The sequence below is a fragment of the Balaenoptera musculus genome, chromosome X, assembly GCF_009873245.2.
Source record: "Balaenoptera musculus isolate JJ_BM4_2016_0621 chromosome X, mBalMus1.pri.v3, whole genome shotgun sequence".
NCBI lineage: Eukaryota > Metazoa > Chordata > Mammalia > Artiodactyla > Balaenopteridae > Balaenoptera > Balaenoptera musculus.
Window position 1 is genome coordinate 45078550 of NC_045806.1, and position 23741 is coordinate 45102290.

Genomic DNA, 23741 nt, shown 5'->3' on the forward strand with positions numbered 1-23741 from the left:
CTGCCTCCCTCCCTCCTCCGCCCGCCCCTGAGGCAGGGACCGTGCAAATCGAGGAGAGGGGGGACGGACAGCCCGGATGGGGTCCAGCTTAGTGCCCTGGGCTCCCCGCCGATGCCTTATCCAGGCTGGGTGTCCCCAGCATCTTGGGACCTAAATTTGTGTAAGCTGGGGTGCTTCCCAGGCCTGGAGGGTCCCTCCGGCAGGCCCACGGTGCCCCCGTTTTGCATCAGGACCCCCCCCTCGGATGCTCTGAGCCACCCTCCTCAACCCGGATCTAAAACCCGGGACACAGCTATCGGGCCAGCCTCTCTCTCCACCCCACCCCCTCTTTCTGGCGTCCATCCCCTCCCCAACTCCACCTCTGCTGCTGCCTCTGGCTGTGGACCTGCACCTCTTCCCCATCCCCGACAGGCCTGGGGAGCGGGGTGAGCCTGGATGAGAGCGCCCACAACCTGGGGCTCTCCCAGGCCATGGCCCCAGTGCTCCCAGGGAGGAGCCCCAGACCCTGAGCATCTGCTGGAGGCTTGGCAGAGGCCCCGCGGGGACCGTGTCTTCTGAGGACAAAAGGCGGCGGCCAGCGGGCAGACAGGGAGGGGGAAGGGGGGACCGGCAGCCAGGTGGGCAGACGGGTAGCAGGGGTCAGTGCTGGCCCCCCTCTCAGCTTGGCGGTGGCGTGAAGATGGGGGTGGGAGTGTGTAGTTGGGGAAGCACCTGCCTGGACCCCCACCTGCCAGCTAGCTGGGCACCCCAAGGCTGTGTGCTGCCCACCTGGTGTTCCCCAACACCCCCAGCCCTGCCCAGTGCACTCCTCCAGTGCCTGCTTCCCCTGATGTCTGCGATTTAGACCAGCCCGGCTGTATCCACGGCAACAGAAGCAGGAGTGTCACTGGCTGCCAGATCACGAAGGGTCCCACAATGTGGCCTGGGCTGTGATTTATCCTGAGTGAGACAGCTTGAGCCCCCTCCCTCGATTCCAAGACAGCCCTGCTGAGAGAGCCTAGGTAAGTAGTCAGCATCGCTCCACCGAGGATGGGGGGCTGGGACTTCTGTCTCCCCACACATATTCCAGAGTCTCCATCACTGCCATGCTCTCTGTCTCTCTCTGATTCTGTTAGTCTCTCTCTCTTTCTGCTCCATCACAAGGGCTACTTGGGCACTGAAGCCTGGAGAGTCCTCTAGCCATCCCCATCTTCCTCAATCCCAAATGTCCCGTGAGGAAGGGAACCACCACCTGTTTCCCCATACAAGGTCTGTTTTTATCATTATGGTCGCATTTGAGCACGAGGCTGTGTTAATATTTCCTTGTGTGCTATCTGTGGAAGGCATGCCTGGAGCCCGGCTGTGCTCCCCTCACGATGCCTGCACCCTGGGCAGGCTCAGCCTCCTGCAGCTGCCTCCTCTCCCTCTCCCTCCTCCTCCACTCTCCGCCAGCTTCCTTGGCCAGCATGCAGGGTGTGTGTGTGTCTGCCTGAGTGTGTGAGCTGGCAGGTGAGTAGACGTGACAGAGAAGCTGCTCCCAGCCCAGACCACCCCCCACTCCTTGTTTCCTTGTTTCCTTCCTTCCTTCTTTCCTTCTTTCCTTCCTTCCTTCCCCTGTCTCTCCCCACAAGTAGCACAGACTTTTGCTCACTCACCAGGGAAGATACTGCTGTGATTTCCAGCTAGGGGGAGGAAGCCACTGAAGGGCTAAAAGGAAGGTGAGGTGGGGGTGGGGAGCACTTCCAGGCCCTAGACTGCCTGATGCCTTGGTGGAGGCAAGGACCATGCCACACAACACCCTGCAGGGGCCAGACGCAACATGGTTGTCCCCACAGTGTGGGCCCCAGCCTTCATCCAAGGCTCTCAATCTCTGTTTCGGACTCCCATGTTGTGTATGGGATTCCCCAGATATTATGGCCTTGTGGTCCCTCTGTCTGAAGCAGCAGGAAAGCCTGGTACATGGAGAACATGGATTCTCCAGGGACACCTCCCTCAACTACTGGCTCTGCAACTTTAGTGAAAGTGTGCTACTTATTGAACCTTGGTTTTCTCATCTGTCAAAGAGACTGGTAACCCTTCCTTCATGGCTGTGTGTAGTGACTAAATGAGTTGGTGCATGTAAGTAAAGGATGTGTATAGAAGTGGCCCTGAAGCAATGTCAGCAAAGCTCATGGTCAATATTGTTGCTGATTGTTCATGATTAATATTGTCATTAGTTATTTGGGGGAAGGACTGGCCCCTCTTCTCCAGGGTCTTGGCTGAGATCTGGGGAGGGCAGCAGGTAGGTAAATGGGGGAGGGGAGGGGAGGAGGAGGCAGGAGCAACTCTGTGTTGTTACTCCTCATTTGTAAGGAGGAATAAGTGGTGGCTGTGAGCAGAGCCTCCTGCCCCCACCCTCTTCCAGGCTCCTTTCCTGCACTTGCCCCTGTCTGTGCACACACACACACAGAGGCTCTAGCCCCCGTGAGCTAGCAGAGGCCTGGCTTGCAGCCTGCAGCATTGCTGACTCTGGTGATGTATGCATCTCCCTGTTGAGGGGAGACTTGGCAAGAGTTTGGCCTGTGGTCAGTGGTTGGCAGGGCGTGGGGACAGGGCTGAAGCTTCTGAGATCACAGGGCTTCGGGTGTGGCCCATGCAGCAGCCAGAGCTGTGGGGGACGGGTCCCAGGGAGTTGCTAACATAGAGCCTGGGCTGGAGGGACAGTTGGGTCTGCTGGCTGGTTTCTGGGTGTGGAGATGTGGTGGAACACTGAGTGAGGGGTCGGTGGCTGGAGGAGAGTCCTCAAGGCCAGGGGAGCATTAGGAAGAGGGGAAACACTGAGGCCCAGCAGACCTCCTCTGTGGGAGCAGGGAGGGGTGGAATATATAGAGTAGGCTTATAGAGTAGACTTCTCTGAAGAAGCATTTGGTGCAGAAGGGAGAGAACCCCACCTGTGGTCCAGAGGCATCTAGGCCTGAGCGTGGGTGTATATATGCAACTGAAAACATATGGCTGTGTGTGTCTGTCTGTTCATGGGCACTATGAATGTGTATGAGTCTGTGTGTGTTAGCAGGTCACATGACGGTGTGAAAGTGTGTGGGTGTCTGGGTAGGATGGTGTGTGTACAAGGGAGTGGGTATGACTTTGCATGTCTGTCTGGGTGAGCAAATGGGCATGTTGGATCCTGAGCCTGAGTGAGGGTGTGTTTCTCTGAGCCAATAGGCCTGTTGAATGTCTCGCTAAATATATGTATGTGGTATACATTTGTCTTTGAGTGTACATGTCTGATTGTATGTGTATGAGTGTGAGGGTTTCAGAATGCCTGGGTGTACATGTCCTATTAGGTGATTGCCCAGATATATCTGATTGTGTATAATTGTGTATGCCCCTGTGTGCATATGAATACAAGTGCATCTAAATGGTGTGTTTGTAAGTGTAAGGGCATGTGTATGTGTGTGTGTCCATGCATGTATGGGAGGGTAAGTGTGGGTACACATGCTTCTGCGTGGGTGTGCCTGTCATGTATATGTATGAGTAGGCCTGTGTGTGAATGTCTTTGTGGATTCTCCAGCATTTTGAATTATGTCTACGTCTTTGTGTGCATGTTTGAATACATATTGTCTGTAGACAGACCCATGGGTCTACATCTGATTAGGGAAATGTTAGTGTAGATGGTCACACTACTATAAGGAGAACTAATTGTGTGGGTAGGGGAGAGTGTGTGAATGCACATGTTTTGTGCATGAAAGTATGCCTTGTGGGTTTGCCTATGTGTGCACATTTGATTATATATATGGGTATGGCTGGGGGGGTGTACACCTTTAAATATATGCACAAAAGGCTGTGTGCATAGGTAAATGGCTGCATTCATGTATATGTCTAGTTGTGTTTGTGGGTACACTGTTGTGTGTGAGTGCATCTCTGAGTGTGGTGAGCATGAGTAACTACAACTCATAATACTTGGATGCACCTGTCTCATTATGTATTTTGTTTGAATTTCTGAGTGAGTGTGAATGTGTGTGTGGAAATGCCTGTGAGTGACTGAGTGAATGTGTGTGTATATGCTGGTATGTGTGAACATCTAGCTGTGTGTGCACTTGAGTGAACATGTCTGTATATTTGCCTGTGTATTCACACACATCTAAGTGTATGTGTGTGTAAATATGCCAGGGTGTGTGTCTGTCTGAATGCATAGGTGGTGTCTGAACTGCACCAATTTGTATAGTTCTAATTATTTGCATATGTGTATTTGTGTTTATCTACCATTGTTTGTTCTGGAGCATATGTTGTAGAACAGTGTAAGTGAATGTACGTACACACCACTCTTGGCCTATAAATGCATTTGAGTGTGTGCGTGTCTGTGTGTGAGGTTGTCTTTGCATGTGTTTGTCTGTGATGAGTGTTAGCAATTCTTCTTGTGCAGATGTACAAGTGTGTGAGAATATGTGACTATTCTTCCATGTGTGCATGAGTCTTCTTTTGTTTGCATATTTTCTCATATGGGTGTATGAACATGTGTCAACATAAATGGTGTGTGTAATTGTGTGAGTGTGTTTTGTAAGTACATTTGTGTCTCCATGTCTGATTCTGTGCCTGCAGGAATGAATGATGTACAAGCCTAAGTTCATGTGAATACGCTTATAGGTGTACATGCCCAGTTGTGTGTATAAGTCTATGTGTGTTAGAATGTCCATGTATGAGTACACCATCTAATTGACAAGCATGTGCACATCTGGGTGTTTGTGTGTGTGAGTACATCCTGGTGTGAGTATGTGTGAATATGCTTATGTGGTCGTGTCTGGGGCTGTATGTGTATACATTTGGGAGCTCACCTCTGTGTGTCATGTTTGTTCATTGTCTCACTGGGTGTGATACAGAGTCTGCCCGTCTGTGGACATATGTAAATATGCCTGTGTGTACACCTGTGTTTGTGAGTGAAAGTATGTCCTTTGTGGGCATTATGTCATGTGAGTATATGCTATGCATATATGTCTGTGTTTGAGAATAAATGGATGTGCATATGTGGGACCAAGTGCAGTGTGAGTGTGCACTGCTGTGGGTGTGCCTATTGTAGGGATGAGTGTAGGTATTTGTGCATGTGCCTGTCTCATGGTATGTATGTGAGAGAGGGAGAAAGATTTGGCCTTGGGCTTGTGCAGATAGGCCTTATCATTGAGAGGGTGATAAGGGAGGGTACTTATGAGTCTGCGTGATGCTATGTTTACCCCAGCGTGTATTTATGTGCCTATCTGAAAGTCAGGTACCCTGCTAGACCATGTCTGGCTCTAATTGTGTAGACATCCTAGATGATGGAAGCCAAAACACTTGAGCAATCCATGACCCCCTTCTGGGATTTCTCTGGCCTTGACCATGTGCTGGGCTTCTGTGAGGGTCTCAGGAGAATTCCTGTCATCATTCACACTCAAGAAGTAAGAACCAAAAATGACTGATATCCTACTAGGGAAGGGGGCCTGTGACCTCTTTAGAAAAGGATTTCTTGAAACACAAAGACCTCCTTTCCCATCCTCCCCCCACCATCAAAGGCCCAGGACAAAATGGCATTGTATGGTATCAAGGGTTGGTAAATGGTTTTCACACACAGCACCCAAGTTGTGCTATCCAGGGAGAAATCTGGATCTAAATGTGTATGTATAATTGAAAAGTGAAGGTATATCCAGGTGAAGTGGGGTGTGTGTGTGGAGTGGGTGCTATATTTGATGAGAGAGAGAGAGAGAGAGAGAGAGAGGGAGAGAGAGAGAGAGAGAGAAGGGATCTGGGTTGCGTGTATGTAAGAGAGAGCCTGGGTGTTTCTGGGTAAGGTTTGAGTGTGAGACATTTGGGTGTATTTGAGAGGGATGAGTGTGGATGTGGGTGTGTGTGAATGGTGCATTTGTGAGGCACTATGAGACCATTGGCCTATTTCGGTGGAGGATGGTATAAGTAACACTTTGGGTGTGGCTGTGTGGGAATATGTGTGAGAATATATATATTTGAGGGGTATGTAGGTATGGGTGTATCTGGATGGCGCAAGAGAGAGTGGGGGGTTATCTAGATGATGTATGTTTTACAGTGTGGACCTATCTATGTTACGTGTGTAAGAGGGAGTGTGGGTGTTTCTGGGTAGAGTGAGCGTATGAAGGCGTATGGTCTATTGGGGTGGGGGCATTCAAGTGTGGGTATATCTGGATGGTGTGTAGGTGGGTGAGAGCACAAGTGTATCTAGGCAATGTAAGTGTGTGATGGAGTTTATCTAGATGGTGTGTGTGTCTGTGTGTGTGTGTGTGTAAGAGAGAGAATTTGGGCCCATCTGGGTGAGGGTGGGGTGTATGTGAGTGTGTATATAATTGGGAGTATCTGTGGATGCTGTGGGGGCTATATGTGAGTGAGGTGTGTGTGGTGTGTGAGAGAGCATGGGTATACCTGCATGGTGTGCGTGGAGTGTGGGTATTCTGGATGATGGTGATTAAGAGAGGGGGGGAGCTGGATTGTGTGTATGTATAAGAGAGTGCATAGGTGTTTCTGAGTGTGGTGGGAGTGTGAGAGCATGAATGTATCCAGTGGGAGAAGTGTGTAGGTGTATCTGGATGGGGTAGAAGTGTTTGGGTTTGATTGGGTCAGGGAGTGAATGTGAGTGTTTTGGTATGTGGCTGGGTGTATCTGGATGATGTGTGAGAGAGTGTGGTACATCTGGGCTGTTTGTGAGACAGTGTGTGGGTGTATTTTGGGTGGAGTTTGTTTGAATGTGAGTGCATCTGGATGGTGGCTGGGTGAGAGCACAGGTGTATTTGGGTGGTGGAGTATGTATTAAGGTATATCTGGATGGTGTGTTGTTAGAGCTTCGGTTGCATAACTGGGTATAATGTGTACTTGGGTATGTGTGTGAGTGTGTGTATAACTGGATGAGGTGTGTGAAGGAGAGTTTGGGGGACATTACTGGGTGGGAAGTGTGAGTTTGGAATGTGGGGGCATCTGGGTGGTGTGGAGAGGATGAGAACATTGGATGTATTTGGGCAGTGGAGTGTCTGGGGAAGTGCACCTGGATGGCATGAATGAAAGTTGGATTATCTAGATGGGATGTGTGTGTGTGAATTTGCAAGTGTATCTAGATGGTAGTGGAGTGTATCTAGATGATGCATATGGGTGTGAATGTATCTCAGTGGTCCACATGGGATGAATCTGGATGTTGTGTGTATGTATGAGAGTGTGGATGTATCTGGCTGGGGCTGTGTGAGTGGGCTCTGTTTGTGTGTGTATGTGTGAGAGAGGCAGAGACAGAGAGACAAAGAAAGAACATGAGAAGTGTGGGCATGTATGGATAGGATTTGTTTGTGAGTGGGGGTCTCTGGATTATGTGTAGGTGGGTATCTGTGCATGTGGATGTATTTGAATTGGGTGAGTGTGAGTATCTGGGTGGGGTGTAAGTGTAGTGTGTTTGAATGGTGTGTGTGTCATTGTAGGTGTATCTTGATACCACACGTGAAAGAGACTGTAGGTTTGCCTGGGTTGGGTATGAGGGCTCTGGGTTGGGAGTGTGTGTCAGTTTGGGTGTATCTGAATGTTGTATGTGAGAGTGTGGGTGTACTGAGTTGGAAGTTTGCTTAAAGTGTGGCTGTATCTGGGTGGAGTGCCTGTGAGTGTAGGTGTATTTGAGGTATGTGTGTATGAGGATGGGTGTGTCTAGATGGGATGTGTGTGAGAGAGTGTGTATCAGTATTGGGTGTGTGTGTGAGAGTGGGTGCATCTGAATAGTGTGTGTGAGAAAGAGAATGTGTAGCCACCTGGGCTGGGGCGTGTGGGAGTGGGTATATCTAAGTAGGATGTGTGCGGTTCTCTCAGGATGGTGTATGGGAGGGAGATAGGGTATATCTGGGTGATGTGTGTGCATGTGAATATATGTGGGTAGTGTGTGTGAGAGCATTTGGGTATATCTGGGTGGGGAGAGTATCTGAGAAAGTGGGTGCATCTGTATGTGAGTGTGGATATATTTAGATGGTGTGTAGGTGGTATATGTGGGTGTTTTGTGTGTTTAGTAGTGTGGGTGTGTTTTGGTGGGGTGCATGATTGTGGGCGTTGTATGAATGTGTATATCTTTCCTGGGGCAAGATATACCTCTGCTGGAGTGTCTGTAAATGTGAGCATGTCCATGTTTGTGTATGTGTATGTGTGTAACTGTACCTGAGCCTGTCAGTACATGGCTTGTGTGTGCATGTGCTTGTGCTAAAGTAGTGTGTATCTGTATATGTGTATGAGGTGTTTCTACATGTGAGTAAGTTGGATCTGTAAGGTCTTGAGCCAGGCTCTGGGTTTACATCCTAATTCTGCCTTTATTAGCTGTGTGGCTTTGGACAAGTCACCTAACCTCAACTAAGCCCTAGTTTCTCATTTATAAAGTAGGGGTAATAATACTACCTATCTCATAGAGTGAGAATTGGATGAGTTAATATTCAAAAAGTGCTTTGGACTGTGCCTGGCACATAATGAGTCCTCTGTGCCATATAAGGTGTTACCCAGTACTATAATTGTCACATGCGCCTATGTGTAGGTGACAGTATGTGTCTATCTGCAAGTGTGAACGGGGTAGTTTCTATGTGTATATTTGCCACATTATCAGTATCCACATGTATGTGTGAGAGAATGAGCAGATCGTGGGTGTATGTGAGGGTGTGTTTATACATAAAAGTGGGTTTGTACTTATATGTGTCCCAGTGTGTATATAAAACCATGGGTGTATGAGGATGGAAGTGTGGGTCTAGGAGGTTGATGGAAGAGGTTTGGCCCTGTGTGTATGCTTCCCAGCATACACACATCTGAGTGTATGAGTGCATATACCTGTATCTGTGGTAGTGCACAGTGCATTTTTATCTGAATATGTAAACGGGTTTATAGTGGTCAGGATGTAAATGTGTGCATGTTGTGAGTGTCTGTAAATGTAAGAAGGTTGGTATTCAGGTTTATATGTGATGATGTAGGTGGATGCGTGTGTGTGTAGAGGATTTATGCCTATATGGCCATGTACTAGGATGTGTGTATCTGTGTCATGTGAATGTATGTGTAGGTGTGAATGAGTGTGCCTGTCTGTGTTTATAAGCAGCAGTGGCTATGTGGGTGTGTATGTGTGAGTCTGCATTGCTTCACCTGCCTGCCTGCCTCTGTGTGTAGCAGTGAGCCTGAGCCATGTGTCTGTATGGGCGAGCAAGTCTGTACTGTGTGTATATGTATGTGTGCCAGGGCAGGGTTCATATAAGATGGTAGGTTTTAATCTCTTAGTGTAAGAGCCTGGGGTGGGGAAGGGCCTGGATCTGTAGGATGTGAGCAGCACTTGCCCTGCGACTGAATGTCAAGTTCTTATATCTGTGCATACATGACTGTGTCTGAAAGCATATAGGTCCGTACGATTTGGTCTGTAGGTGTATGTGTGTGCACGTGCCCATGTGAATGGCAAATGTATCGGTGCCTAGGCCTGTATTTCTATAGAAGGGTGGTTATATATGTGTGTGTGTGTGTTATATAAATCTTTGCATGATTTGCTGGTAAGTGGGCACCTACACACATGCCTCTTTCTGTGTAGAAGAGGTGTGTGTGTGAGCATCTGACTGCACCTATCAGCTGGGGTAAGTCTGGATGTGTGTGTAAATTTGAATCTCCATGTACACCTATGCCTGTGTGCTGTGTATCTGTTCATGTGTGCAAGTGTCCACGCAATACGACTAGCTGTGAATGTGTCAGGCACACAGAGAAGGTGAAATATTTGTATGGCACACTGTAGTAAACTTAAGAGGATTTAGGGGTACTGGGGTTTGGTGAAAAGAAATTCCTTACATTTTCTTTATATTATAAAAATTGTGGTAAGAAAAATTAAAATGCCAAGTTTTAGGAGAATTATTTAATATTGAATTTGTATGCAACTTTCAAATGAAATCTTTTCCAAATTTTTTCATAGTACACTTGAGCTCACTTCTGTAAACATAACTTTTTAATTCACTGGTGCAAATCTGTAGTGGTCAACATTCGTGCCCACTTGTTCTGCATCTTTGGTCATGACTGTCTTGATTTGTTTTATGGTCATTTTCATCATGATTTGGTAAATCACTTGGTGCTGAGCGTAGATCCCTTATGCCAAGTTGTTGTGTTTCTTGGTAAAAACCCAAACAAAACAAATGAAGCAAATAACCATTGGTACTTTTGACACGGATATAAACTTCCATTGTGGCCTGCCTCTTCTTGATCTTGGAAGGCATGTTGTTGAAGGTAATACCCATTCCATGGAGGTTGTTTAGGCATAGTTTGCCCTAATGTCCTCATAATTAGCTTGAATGTATGAAATGTAGCAGCATGGTTGTGTAGGTCAGCAAAACTCACCTCAAAAGCATGAGCTTTGGGGTCATCAGGTATCATTTTGGTTTCTCTGAAGCATCAGGTGCAGTTTCTTGTGTTGAATATGGCTGGTGCTTTCACATCATACCAACCTTTCTTAACAAATGGAACAACTGCTTGTTCGTGCCTCCCTTTTATAACTCACTTGTTCTTGCTCTGCCCAGGCAGAGACCCAGGTTTTATGCTCAGAATAGCTACATAATCTCTTCTGTCTCTTGGTAGTCACCATCAACAGGAAACCCTTTGCCTAAGTGGCAGCACATGGTCAAAGGGTATTTTTTAATTGATTAAAACTCTTTTCTCATCAATAATCTATAATTCTTAGTCTTTGAATTTTGTACTTCAAAGGTGAGATCCTTCTTTAAATCTAACACCTCTTTCTTTTCTTTCAGTCAAATGTGATGTTGAAATTTCTTGTAACAAATGCTCATGAATTTTGAATCCAACAGAAAATTTTCATTTTGAGTATTTAAAAATAATGATGAAGTTTTCCCCTAAGTAGACCTTGTTCTATTCATCCTAGTAAGTCTTCTTTAGTGTTTAACTTATAGTGCTAACTAAACATCACCCAAGGAACCATACTTGACCTGATTTCTTCTAAGTTGAAGTTTGGCTTCAAATCCATAAACCTTGTCGGTATACTTTCATGTATCTTTGAGTGTCGAAAATTTTTGATGTAATTTTATTCATGTGCTCAAAGAGCCGTGTGTTGAAGCCAGTAAGCATCAAATCTGCGAAGTGAGAATCATTCACAGAGGAATGCTGAAATTTTTCTTTTAGCTCATAAATCCATTATAAAATCTTTACACACTTAGGCTTAAAACAATAGAGAAGGGTGTACTGATTCCAGTGCTTCACAGAAAGCTGACAAGTGGGTGGGTAGTGCCTTGGATCTAATTAAATTCACCTGGCATCATTTACTCTGGAAGTTAGACCTTCAGGCAAACTTTTATAGGTTAAGGCTCCTCAGTGGATGACTCTCAGCATTTTCAGAACAAATTCCAGCTGTAAACTTCCTGCCATCACAACAGCAGCGCCAGTCCACAGATTTATGCAGAGTTTCCACAATATTTCAAAATATTTATGTATCACTTCGAATATTTCAACCTTAGTTTATTTTGGTGCTTCTGGCATTTCTCTTCAGGCTTTCTGACTAGTACTATAAACCAAGCACAGTTAATCAACATCCTGAGATACATCAATATAAAATGAAAACCCCTTTGATTCAGCAATCTTCTGGGTTAGTGTTATCTCGATGTCCTTTGACCTGTCACCAGCGTATCTCCTAACAGAAATAACTGAAAGTGGCCCCTGTCCTATTTCTTCTACCTTGTTGGTCTCAAATATAGTGTGGATAATTTCCCGGCAGACTGCTAACATATGAGATTCTACTGGGTGGGCATCTTAGCTTTACTTGTTAATTGTATAACCCTGTTACTAGCTGGTTGAACTCCATCTAAGAATGTTCTAACTCATCTCAAAAAAGAGCCCAGTTTCTTAATTTGCTCTTCCAGATGCTTCAAAAACTCCAAATCTTTCTCTGTGTGATAGAGTGTTTTGTGGTCAGTTGACCAACATAGCCTACTGTGAAGGTTTCTGTTGATAAGTTTTCCACACAGATTGGACATTTAGGCTGAGGAAAAGAGGGCTAACTGGGCAGCTGAACTCAAATTTGAGACAATCCTCATTAAATTGCTTAAATTAGGAACATCCTGGATTATTTTGGAGGGGAGACTACTGTGTTTGTCTTATGAGTCTCTTGATTTTCCAGCTTTAATCAAAAAGTCCAATTTGATGGGGAAAGAAATATCTTAAAAATTAAATCTACGTGAATATAAAGTATTGAAGGGGTCAGCAGACTGACCCTTTGTGTGACCCTTTGTGACTTCTGAAAACTGATTTTTTCCAAAAATCAAGTTTTAGGTCTTCTGCATTTTTAAGCAGCACTCTGAGACAAACCCAGAAAGGCCTAGAGTTCCCTTTAATGAATCAATTCAATTCAGCTATAGTCAGGCTGCACTCATTTACTGACAAATATTTTTACCTAAAAACAAAAGATAATAATTAATTATGAAATTAATTATGAAATCCCAAGAATCAGATTTGCCAAATTTTAAATATTAAAAGCCAGTAGCAAGTAAATCAATAAATAAGCAAAGAAATAATAAAAATGTAATGTTTTAAAAAGAGTTCTTATCTTTTTTTTAATTAAAAAAATTATTTATTTGATTTATTTATTTTTGGCTGCGTTGGGTCTTCGTTACTGCACGTGGGCTTTCTCTAGTTGTGGTGAGCGGGGGCTACTCTTCGTTGCGGTGCGCGGGGGCTACTCTTTGTTGCAGTGCGTGAGCTTATTGTCGTGGCTTCTCTTGTTGTGGAGCACGGGCTCTAGGCACGCGGGCTTTAGTAGTTGTGGTGTGCGGGCTCAGTAGTTGTGGCGCACGGGCTTAGCTGCTCTGTGGCATGTGGGATCTTCCCGGACCAGGGATCGAACCCGTGTCCCCTGCATTGGCAGGTGGATTCTTAACCACTGCGCCACCAGGGAAGCCCAAGAGTTCTTATCTTTTAGAAGTACTTACTGAAATTCTTATGGATGAAATGGCATAATAGATATGCTTCAGAATACTCTGGAAGTGGGGGAAGTGGGTGAGGTTATAGGTGAAACAAGACCCTATGAGTTGATCGTTAGTGAGTCTGGGTGATGGATGCCCTGAGGTTCATTACAGGATTCTTTCTACATTTTTGTTTGAAATGTTCTAGAAGAAAACATTTTTTTAATAAAGAAGCAACAATCAAGGAAATTAACAAAATTGTTATATTCTCTTTAGGAACACCTAATTCTATATAATAGTAATAACAGCTACAATCATACAGCCCTTCTATTTTCGTAGAAAAAATTGTGGAAAAATAAGAATGAGATCAAATGAAAAGAAAAACAAACATTGTACATGTATGGGCAAAGCCAAAAAACCTCACTGATGATGAACAACCAGTGGCAACCAAAGTAATAATCTGACTATCTGGGATGTTTCGACAGGAAGCATTCCAGACATTTACAACCTCCCTTCTCACATGGTCCCCTCGAGCCCTCTCTTGCTCCAGCCCCAGACAGCTCTGCTAATGTTTCCACCTGTGTGTTCTGGAGTTGGCTGCTCTGTGCACTTGCACGGGTTTGTCTCTGGGTGTATACCTGTTGCAGGCTGTATATGTCAAGTAAGTATGTGGCTTGTGAGCAAGTTTGTGTGTGTATAGACGTCTGTGTGTGAGAGTGTATCTGTATACACTATATCTGGCTTTTTTCTTTGTGTTTGCTTGTGCTTGCATATTGCTAAGGGGTGTGTGTGTGTGTCTGTGTCTGTGTTGGAGCTGGTCTACTTCTCTGCATGAGTGAGCGTGTACATGAATGGGCATCTGTGTATACCTGTGCTAGGGTGTACACATCTGTGTTGGTGAGTGTGCATAATCTATGTGAGAGGTTTTGGATCAGTTGGTCTCTGTATGTTAGAGTGTGTTAGCGTATGTACATGTGTGTATATGTGAGCAGTTTTTTACTTGTCTGTTTTTTCTGTGGGTATCTGAGGGGCAGTCTGTGTATACATATGTGTGGCAGGGTTCAAGTGCATGTGAGCATGCTGGCGTATGTAAGTGACTGAGTGTTAACGTGTGTAACCATATTTGTATATGTGATGATATAGGTATGCCACTGTTTTCTTGCAGCTGTGTTGCAAGAGTTTAAATACGTGAGAGGATTTGAATAATCAGGTACACTGGGACAAATGGTATATATGAGTCTACGTGTGAGTGACAATGAGTAGGTTTGTGTGTGTGTATCTGTCACGATTTGAAAGTTTGTGTGTATGTTAGGAGAGTTATAATTGTGGGTTTGTGGGCCACTGCACGTGTGTGTGTGTCTGTGCATATGAGCAATTCTCAGCCCTCTCATACCCAACACCCTCTTTTATGTAACATATTTTGTAACACCCCTTTACTATCTGGACATGAAGTTCTTAAATAATACAATCTCTCTGCATATATAATTTCAAAAGAAAATTCATATAGTATTTTATACAATAGCCACATTATATTAACTCTAATATAAATAAATAAGAAATAAAAGTGGCTTATAAGAAAATAATTTGCATTTCAATATGGAAATGCTTGGGCATGACACTCCCCAGGAGATTCAGTGAATTAGAAGCTTGTAACATCTTATAACGAGTAAATGTGGATTTAGGAGAAGGGAAAAATCAGAAGCTGCCCCTTGTACGAAGTGCAGGCAAATGACAGGCAAAGGCCTAGGGGTGAGAGTTTCCGAAATACTGAACAACTCAAGGAAAGTGCTCCACAAAACAAAGTACAGTCTCTAGACTTACATGACAGCCACATTCCTGGATAATTCAGGGTATATTAAATCAAAGGAACAACTGTGTTTAACTGTGAAATAGAGTTAGATTCTAGGTTCAGTTCATTCCAAGTCCAAAATCCTATGGGATGAGGGACATATGTTGGCTGTGTAAGACTGCCCTGCAGGTCACTGGATGGCCAGCATCCTCGCCCAGAACCCCAAATGTTGGAAGGACACACCCAGCACTGTGGCAACCAAAAATGCTCCTATAAATTTCCAAAATGTCCCCTAGGGGGCAGTAATGCCTTTGTTGAGGACAAAGCACTGGTGTTTAAGCAGGGTACACTGTGCCTGTGTGAATGAGGCGGCATACACGATATACCGTGTGTGTGTGTGTGTGTGTGTGTGTGTGTGTGTGTGTGTGTGAGTGCCGTGTGTGCACACCAGTGCTCCTGTGTGTGAGCTGGTTGCTGTCCATGGGTCTCTATAGGAGTAGCCTATGTGTTTGTGAGTGTGTGTGTAGGTGTCTGTGTATCTCTAAGGGCATCTGAGCATGAGCAGGTGTATACGTGTTATGTGTATGCATACACACCCTTAGTCTCGGATGGTCCTGGGCTGTGGCTGCCAGTCTATGCTTAGAAGAACACTCTCCTCACTTTTTATATAATCACCCCAGCTTTCCAGGCAACACCAGAGTTTTTTTTTTTTTTTTTTTTTTTAAAGTATTTATTTATTTATTTATGACTGTGTTGGGTGGGTCTTCGTTTCTGTGCGAGGGCTTTCTCTAGTTGTGGCAAGTGGGGGCCACTCTTCATTGCGGTGCGTGGGCCTCTCACTATCACGGCCTCTCTTGTTGCGGAGCACAGGCTCCAGACGCGCAGGCTCAGTAATTGTGGCTCACGGGCCTAGTTGTTCCGTGGCATGTGGGATCTTCCCAGACCAGGGCTCGAACCCGTGTCCCCTGCATTGGCAGGCAGATTCTCAACCACTGCGCCACCAGGGAAGCCCAACACCAGAGTTTTGTTTGTTTGCTTCTATTGTTTTATGGTTTTTTGTTTTGTTTTAGTGTTTGTTTTTGTTTTCACTGAGACTCTGGGCTACACATTATCCACCTTCTCGGTCTTAGTGTCTCTCTGTGTCTCCCTCTCTCTGTCTCCATCTTTATTTCTGCCTCTCTCTGTCTCTGTCTCTGCCTCTGTCTCTGTCCCCTCTTTATCTGTCTCTCACTCCCCGTCCCTGTCTATTTCTCTATATCTTTCTCTCTTTATTTCCTGGCATTATCCCTCTCCTTCTATCTCTCTGTCTCTGTCTCCCTCCCTCCTTCCCTCTGTCCCTCTGTCTTTATTTTTTCTGTCTCTATTTTTTCTCTCTTTCTGTCTCTATTTCTCTCCCTTGTCTATCTCTTGCACTTTCTCTGTGTGTGTGTGTGTATGTGTGTGTCTTTTTTCTCACTTTATCTCTTCTTCCTCTTTCTGTCTCTATTTCTATCTCCTCTTCTCTGTGTAAGGCTCTCTCCTTTCTCTGTGTATTTCTCCCACCCCTTCCCTCCCCCCTCCTATGTCTCCATATGTCTGTCTCTCTTTCTCTCTCTCTCTGCTCCTCTCTCCTTCTTTGTCACTCGTGTGTCTCTCTGACTCTGTCTTACATTCACTCTCTGTCTCTATCACTTCCTCCCTGCCTCTCCTCAAGGCTAAGGAGTGTGTGTGTGTATGTGTGTGTGTGTGTGTGTGTGTGTGTGTGCATATTTACACTCACCCAGCTATCGGCTGGTCCACAGTTGTGTGGGAGCTATGAGGCCTTGAGGGGCTGAAGGGGCCCACCAACTCCGCTTCTCTCAAGCCCTTACCCTAGCACCTTCCCTTGGCCCACTGGCACCAGCTCTGAGACTTTGGGGTGCCATCAAAGTCTGGCCCCAGATGGCTGTGGCAGGCCAGGTTGGATTGAGCTGGGAAACAGTGCAGAGGGGAGCCGTTTTCCTGGGAGGGAGGAGGTAGAAAGACATCCACTCAAGCCCCACCTCCCCCAACTTCAAGCCCATCCCAGTCCCAGCAGGAGTTCTGAGCTTCTCCAGCTTCTGCCTTGCTGCCTCTCCTCAGGGAACTGCCCTGCTACCTTGTCACACCCCACACCCAGCCCGCACACACTAGGAGCTCTCCTGCTTCCCCCCAAGTTTTGCCTGTGCTGTCCCATTCACTCACTGCCCAGACAGCTCTCTCAGCAAATCCTACCTGGACGCCTCCAGGCAGCCCTCCCTGAGCCACCAGCCCCTCTAGTCCCTCAACCAATTGATTTGACAGCTTTTGACTGAGGGCCTACCATGGGCTGTGCACTGCTCTTCTAGAGGAGAGTGTGTGAGTTGATAATCCCTACCCTTGTGGAGCTTTCCTTCTAATAGGGAGAGGCAGGCAATAAACCAAAATTTTAAAGTAAATATTTTATAATAACTATAAATGGAGTATAACCTTTAAAATTGTGAATCACTGTGTTGTCCATCTGTAACTTATATAATACCGTACATGAACTATATATCAATATTAATTAATTAATTAAAACAACTATTTAAAAAGTAAATTATATAGTACATTAGAAGAGAGAAATTCTAGGAAGAGAAGCAAAGCAGGGCAAGAGGCACGGGGGTGCTGTTATTCCTCACCTGGATTACTGCAAGAGCCTCCTAAGGAGTCTCCCTACTTCCACCTTTGCCTCACATGATCTGTGCTCCTCACCGCAGCAAGCAGGATCCCATTCAATCCTGAGTCATATCACATCTCGCCTCTGTTCAAAACCGTCCCACAGCTCCCATCTCACTCAGAGTAAAAGTCACAGTCCTCACCATGGCCTATGTGATCTGGCCTAACCACCTTTCTGACCTCACCTCTTACCACTTTCCCCTCACTCACTCTGTTCTACCCTCTTCCTTGCTCTTCCTCAAATGCACCACATGCAGTCTCACCTCAGGGCCTTTGCTCTGGCTGTTCTCTCTGCCTGGACTTCTCTTCCCCCAGACGTCCACATGGCTCACTCTCTCACCTCCTTCATGTCTTTGCTCAGATGACACCTCCTCCATGAAGCCTTCCCTGTCCACCTCATCTAAAACTGCACTTCTCCCACCCTTAGCACTTCCTATCCCCCTTCCCTCCTTTATTTTTATTTTTAGGAACCTATCATCATTTGACCTAGTATACTTCACCTATGTATCTTCTTTATTGTCTAGAATATCAGCTTCACAAGGGCAGGGATCTTTGTCGGTTTATTTCACAGCTGTATCACCAGTGCCTGGCATGCAGTAGGTGCTCAATAAATAGTTTTTCAACAAATGAATACACACAAGCATACCTACGTCTTTATATTCACATATACTCTCCACCTCACTTAAAGTAAAAACCCAAGTCCTTGTCATGGCCCACAGCCCTGCACGATCTGGCCCCAGACCCCTCTGTGAATTCACCTTCCACTGTCTCTCTTGCCACTCTGTTCCAACCACACTGGTCTTCCCATTGTTCCACGAGCATGCTAAGCACATGCTTGGTTATGAATAAAGAAACCTATTTAATGAGTGGCTACCAGCATTAACCAAAAAAACTGTGAAACAGAATAGAAACTAGGTACATTATACATAGGATCTGTACTGTTTTGTGAAACTTTTGGTTCAGCTCTATGTACACATGCTTGTATGTGTACCAGGCTGTGATGTAAAATGTATTTCTTACTATGGGTGGCAGTTTAAAAAGTTTGAAGAACACAAACTTTGGGCTTTGCAAAGGGAGAGAAGAGCCGCACCAACATCCCCATCCCACAGACCCACCAATGGGGGAAACAGGTAACCGAGGACATCCAGAGAGACGAAGCACCTCCTCACCCAGCAAGGAGGGAGGAGGAGCAACAGTGGGCCAGGGGCAGGGCCTGACACCAGCCGGGGAATAAGTGGGGAGGCCACCTAGACATACTAACACTGCCCTTTCTGTTTCTTCCTCACCTTTCCTTTCCACCTGTTTCTCACTGTCTGTTTTTCTTGTGTTTCTCTCCCTCCCTCCCTACGCCCTCCTTCTTTCCCCCACTTCCTGTCTCTCTGGTTCTGTCTCTCTCCCTATCTCTTCTCTTTCTCATCCCCTCCATTTCTGTCTCAATTTGTGTCCATTTTCTATCTCTTTGTTCTGTCCTTTCTCACTCTGTCTCTGTGCCCCTGTGTGTGTGTTTTCTCTCTGTCTCTTTCCTGCCCTCATATCTCTGTCTCTCTGTGTCTGTGTCCTCATTTGCAGGTGCAGCCCAGCAGGACAACTGATGGAGTCCCCCGGGGCCCATCGAGTACCGGACTGGCTGACCCCATAGGGTTGGGAGCAGCCCCTGCCCCTCAGTATGGCCAACACCACTGGAGAGCCCGAGGAGGTGAGCGGCGCACTGTCTCCGCCATCAGCATCGGCTTACGTGAAGCTGGTGCTGCTGGGACTGATCATGTGCGTGAGCCTGGCGGGCAATGCCATCTTGTCCCTGCTGGTGCTCAAGGAGCGTGCCCTGCACAAGGCTCCTTACTACTTTCTGCTGGACCTGTGCCTGGCTGATGGCATACGCTCTGCCGTCTGCTTCCCCTTTGTGCTGGCTTCTGTGCGCCACGGCTCCTCATGGACCTTCAGTGCGCTCAGCTGCAAGATTGTGGCCTTTATGGCCGTGCTCTTTTGCTTCCATGCGGCCTTCATGCTGTTCTGCATCAGTGTCACACGCTACATGGCCATCGCCCACCACCGCTTCTACGCCAAGCGCATGACACTCTGGACATGCGCAGCTGTCATCTGCATGGCCTGGACCCTGTCTGTGGCCATGGCCTTCCCACCTGTCTTCGACGTGGGCACCTACAAGTTCATCCGTGAGGAGGACCAGTGCATCTTTGAGCATCGCTACTTCAAGGCCAATGACACGCTGGGCTTCATGCTTATGTTGGCTGTGCTCATGGCAGCCACACATGCTGTCTATGGCAAGCTGCTCCTCTTCGAGTATCGACACCGCAAGATGAAGCCCGTGCAGATGGTGCCAGCCATCAGCCAGAACTGGACATTCCATGGCCCTGGGGCCACCGGCCAGGCTGCTGCCAACTGGATCGCTGGCTTTGGCCGTGGGCCCATGCCACCAACCCTGCTGGGTATCCGGCAGAATGGGCATGCAGCCAGCCGGCGGCTGCTGGGCATGGACGAGGTCAAGGGTGAAAAGCAGCTGGGCCGTATGTTCTACGCGATCACACTGCTCTTCCTGCTCCTCTGGTCACCCTACATTGTGGCCTGCTACTGGCGAGTGTTTGTGAAAGCCTGTGCCGTGCCCCACCGTTACCTGGCCACCGCTGTTTGGATGAGCTTCGCCCAGGCTGCCGTCAACCCGATCGTCTGCTTCCTGCTCAACAAGGACCTCAAGAAGTGCCTGAGGACTCATGCCCCCTGCTGGGGCACAGGAGGTGCCCCGGCTCCTAGAGAACCCTACTGTGTCATGTGAAGCAGGCTGGTAGGCAGACAGGCAGGGAGAAAGTCAGGGCCACCATGATGGGGCCAACAGAAGGGGAGAGGTGGGGCTCCATACAGGAGCCTTTCTTTCTGAGCTCCAGCCCCAGCCCCTCGAACCACCTGGAATCTAGGCACCTTTGCCAGCACCTCCCCAGGGTTGGGGACTGGGTGGGGGACTAGGAAAGAGGCATTTCTAGTTCTGTGGGGCCCGTCTCTGCCACCTCCTTCTCCACTTCTACAATCTCTCTCTCTCCCCCCCCCCACCTCTCTCTCACACACACACACAGAAGTGACAATTCAGAAAAAAAAAAAACCTGAAAATGCAGGTTTTTCTACTCACAGCTGAGGAGACAGGCTTTCTTGCTTTAATGTCTCTCCTCTGACATTGTCCAGAAGGGGGAAATTTGTCCTGTAAAATAGACTTCCAGAGCCCTTATTGTCCCCTCTGCTCCCACGTACCCTCCCCTTCCAAGTCCTTTAGCAAGGCCTGGATGTTTAGGGAGAAATTGATCTGCTGACAAGAGGGACCGAAGGGCGTGCTGGGTTCCCAGGGAGCAAGGAATGTTTAATTGCTACGTTGTGTGCAATGTTGTTTTAGGCTAACCCTGGTCCCAAGCCCGGTCTTTTCTCTGTCCCCACCATGTCCAGACCTCCCAAGTGTTTCTTGAGCATCTGTTTGAGAAGCCAGGAGGGGAGGGAGAAGGGCTTCTGGGATGGGCCCAGGTTAGGTGAAGAGCAGGATGTGAGTACATGCCTTGAGCTGAAGAGACCCCAGCTTGGCTGCATTCTCTCAAGCTGCTTCCTGGATCCCCGTCCCCCAACTCTTCTTCTTGAGGATGGAAATCCACTCCAACCCCACCGGGGTTGATGTGGGTGCCATACAGGCAGGAGCAGCCCCCCACCCCATGGAAGTGTAGGGAGAAAGTCAAACTCTCCAGAATGGCTGGATCCCAAAGGCTGGGGTCAGAGTGGAATTCAACCCCAGAATTGTCTCCTGAGTTCATGATACTCTCCTGAAGATGAAAATTCTTTGAGGGCCTTGGTAAGTCATAGTGGTATGAACTCCAAGGCACTGTGGACTTGAGTCCATTCCTCTCTGACCTCTTTTTGTCCCCCTCAAGCCTCAGGAGCCTCAAGCCCCTCTGTGGTAACCCTTGGCCTTCTGGGCCCTCAGCCCCCAACTTCCTTGCGCTGAACAGCCCTTCCTCTCTTCCTCCCTCCACCATTACTTCCACCCCAAGTGGAGCAGACTGCAGCCAGGTTCCCCAGGTGGGAGATCCCAAGCCTCCTTCCCAGGGCAGAGTCCACTCTGGGCTCCCATCAAGTCTTATGGACTGGTGAGCCAAACTGGCATTCTTTGCCTGGTCTTGCCCAAGTTCTCTGTCCCCCTCTCATCTCCTGGGAGAGAGGGAGATCTGTATTTATCCACCCCCTTTCCCTTCCCTACAGAAGCCCTTGTCCTACACTCCCTTCCTACTCCAAGACAGCTCCAGAACTGGGCAAGCCTTGACCCAAGAGGGGTGGAGAAGGTACTCTAGGCAGGAGAGACATGAATGAGCCTGGCTATGGAGTGGCCCTGGAAAGGCAGGCCAGAGTGGCTGAGAGGCTGGGGGTGGGGGTACCTGTTCTCTCAGTGATAGTGATGGGGGTGCCTTTCAGGGGGTGGGGTGGGGGCACCACAGGGGTGGGGGTAGATAGGGTACATTCAGGAGGATTTTCCTCCATTTCCTTTTTCTAACTGCGTGGATTCACCATTGGATTTTGTAAATGGAAAACTGAAATGAACAATGCTATATTGGATGTTTTCTCTTTCTGTGTGTGTGAGTGTGTGTGTGTGTGTGTGTGTGTGTCCTGTCTGTGTGACTACACGTGGGGAGGTATGGTCAAGTGAGACAGTGTGTCTGCGTGACTTTGTTGGGGGGCACTCCTGCCTGGGGCACACATGTGAGCAAATGCCTGTATGTGGAGACATATACAGTGCACATGTGCACACATGTACACATATGCACCTAATTGAGAGGGGACAAAATAGAGTATGTGCCTGCAGCAAGAAGTAGAGTGGTCGGAGAGATGGAACTTGAAAACGGTACGTATGTATGTAGCAAGAGGGTAGACTCCCATCTCATAAGATTTTCCTCCCTTGGCCCAGGCTCTGAACATGGGGGACAGGATACTTGAGTACCCCAACTCTTTCCAAAGCCTGGAGCCCCCAGGTACCACTCCCAACTCCTGTATCAGTCTCCTCTCAAAAAGCCAGATAAGGTGTTCCTGAAAGTGGACCACCATGGAGAATGGGGACTGGGAATTGGGGATCAAACTTGGGGGGAACTATTGGGGTTAGGTAATGCCCGCCCCCCACACACACAAAATAATGGCTTCTGGAGGGACTGCTCAGTCTGGGATAGGAGCCCTTCGGAAGGGTCCACTGTCTACAGCTCGGATTTTGGTAAGCTTTGATTAAATTCAGAGGGAGGGATGTCACGGGGGAAAAAAAAAAAAGCCTGGGAGTCTCCCCAGCCAGCCTGTTCCCTGGGCACTCAATTACTTTACTCTCTCAGATGCACAGAATTGAGTTGACCATACTCCTCAGTTCTTGGCACACTATATCATCATTGGTCCATATGAGGCCTTTATATTTTTTATTTTGTTTTGTTTTGTCCCTTTCATCACCCATCCCTGATCCCATGCCCCCTTCCACATAGGCACCCACTCTCGTGTATTTAACGTACGTCCTTCCAATCCACCGTTCATGTGTTTATTTACATATATGTGTATCTGTGAAAAATGTATGGTATTGTTATGTGTTTTAATTTACATAAACAGTATTGTACTATAAATCTTGTTCTGTTTCTTTCTTCACTCAACATTCTGTTTTTGAGAGATCCAGCCATGTTGCCGTATGTAGACCTAATTCATTCTAGTGGTCCATCTTATACATGTATCACATTTTTCTTATTCATTCCCCTGGGTGATGGGTCTCTAGGTTGCCTCCAATCCTCTGCTACCACAACAAGCCTGCAATGGGCAGTTTCCTACATGTCTTTTTAGGGACTCCTTATTTAGAGGAGAGGAAACAAGCTCAGAGAGAGGCAGTGATTTGGTCAGGGTTTAAGTGAGGAGCAGATCCTTGACGCGAATCCCACACCTAAGCCAGAACCCCACCACCGTGCCTCACGAGAGACCATCCAGCTGGCTCCCCAAAATCTAAAATAGAATTTAAAACAGCGTACACTGAGGAAATGGAAAGGAAAGGATGGGAAGGAGAAGTATGGAGTCGATGAAGAGATAGAAAGTCCTAGAAAGATCTAGCAGATGAACTGAATCACAATCATTTTCATGACGCAGAAGAAGTTACTTTTTTTGGTGCAATTATTATTGCTAGAGTTATTTTGCAGAAATGGGAAACGCCACGTCAAAACCTGGCCCCAAACCAAAGACCCTCGATTTCTAAACCCCAGGTTCCTTGAGTGCCACCCGAGCCCCGAGGAGCCGCCTCCGAGTTCGCCGCCGCAGGGGCGAAAGCCAGGGCTGGGGCAGGGGCAGATTTAAGAAGTGCGTAGTTGCTGACGGGGAGGGGA

General features: G+C 47.3%; 1 protein-coding gene across 1 annotated transcript; it reads left to right on the plus strand.

Moving 5' to 3' along the window:
- Positions 1-307: 307 nt before the first annotated feature.
- GPR173 (G protein-coupled receptor 173) lies at positions 308-21799 on the plus strand. The gene is made up of 2 exons (XM_036839125.1): positions 308-1001; positions 18937-21799. The coding sequence occupies exon 2, from the start codon at positions 19034-19036 to the stop codon at positions 20153-20155; it is 1122 nt and encodes a 373-aa protein (XP_036695020.1). The 5' UTR covers positions 308-1001; positions 18937-19033; the 3' UTR covers positions 20156-21799.
- Positions 21800-23741: the final 1942 nt, after the last annotated feature.

Excerpts from the sequence above, each read along its gene's own strand:
- GPR173 (XM_036839125.1), top strand. The coding sequence starts at position 19,034 with ATGGCCAACACCACTGGAGAGCCCGAGGAGGTGAGCGGCGCACTGTCT.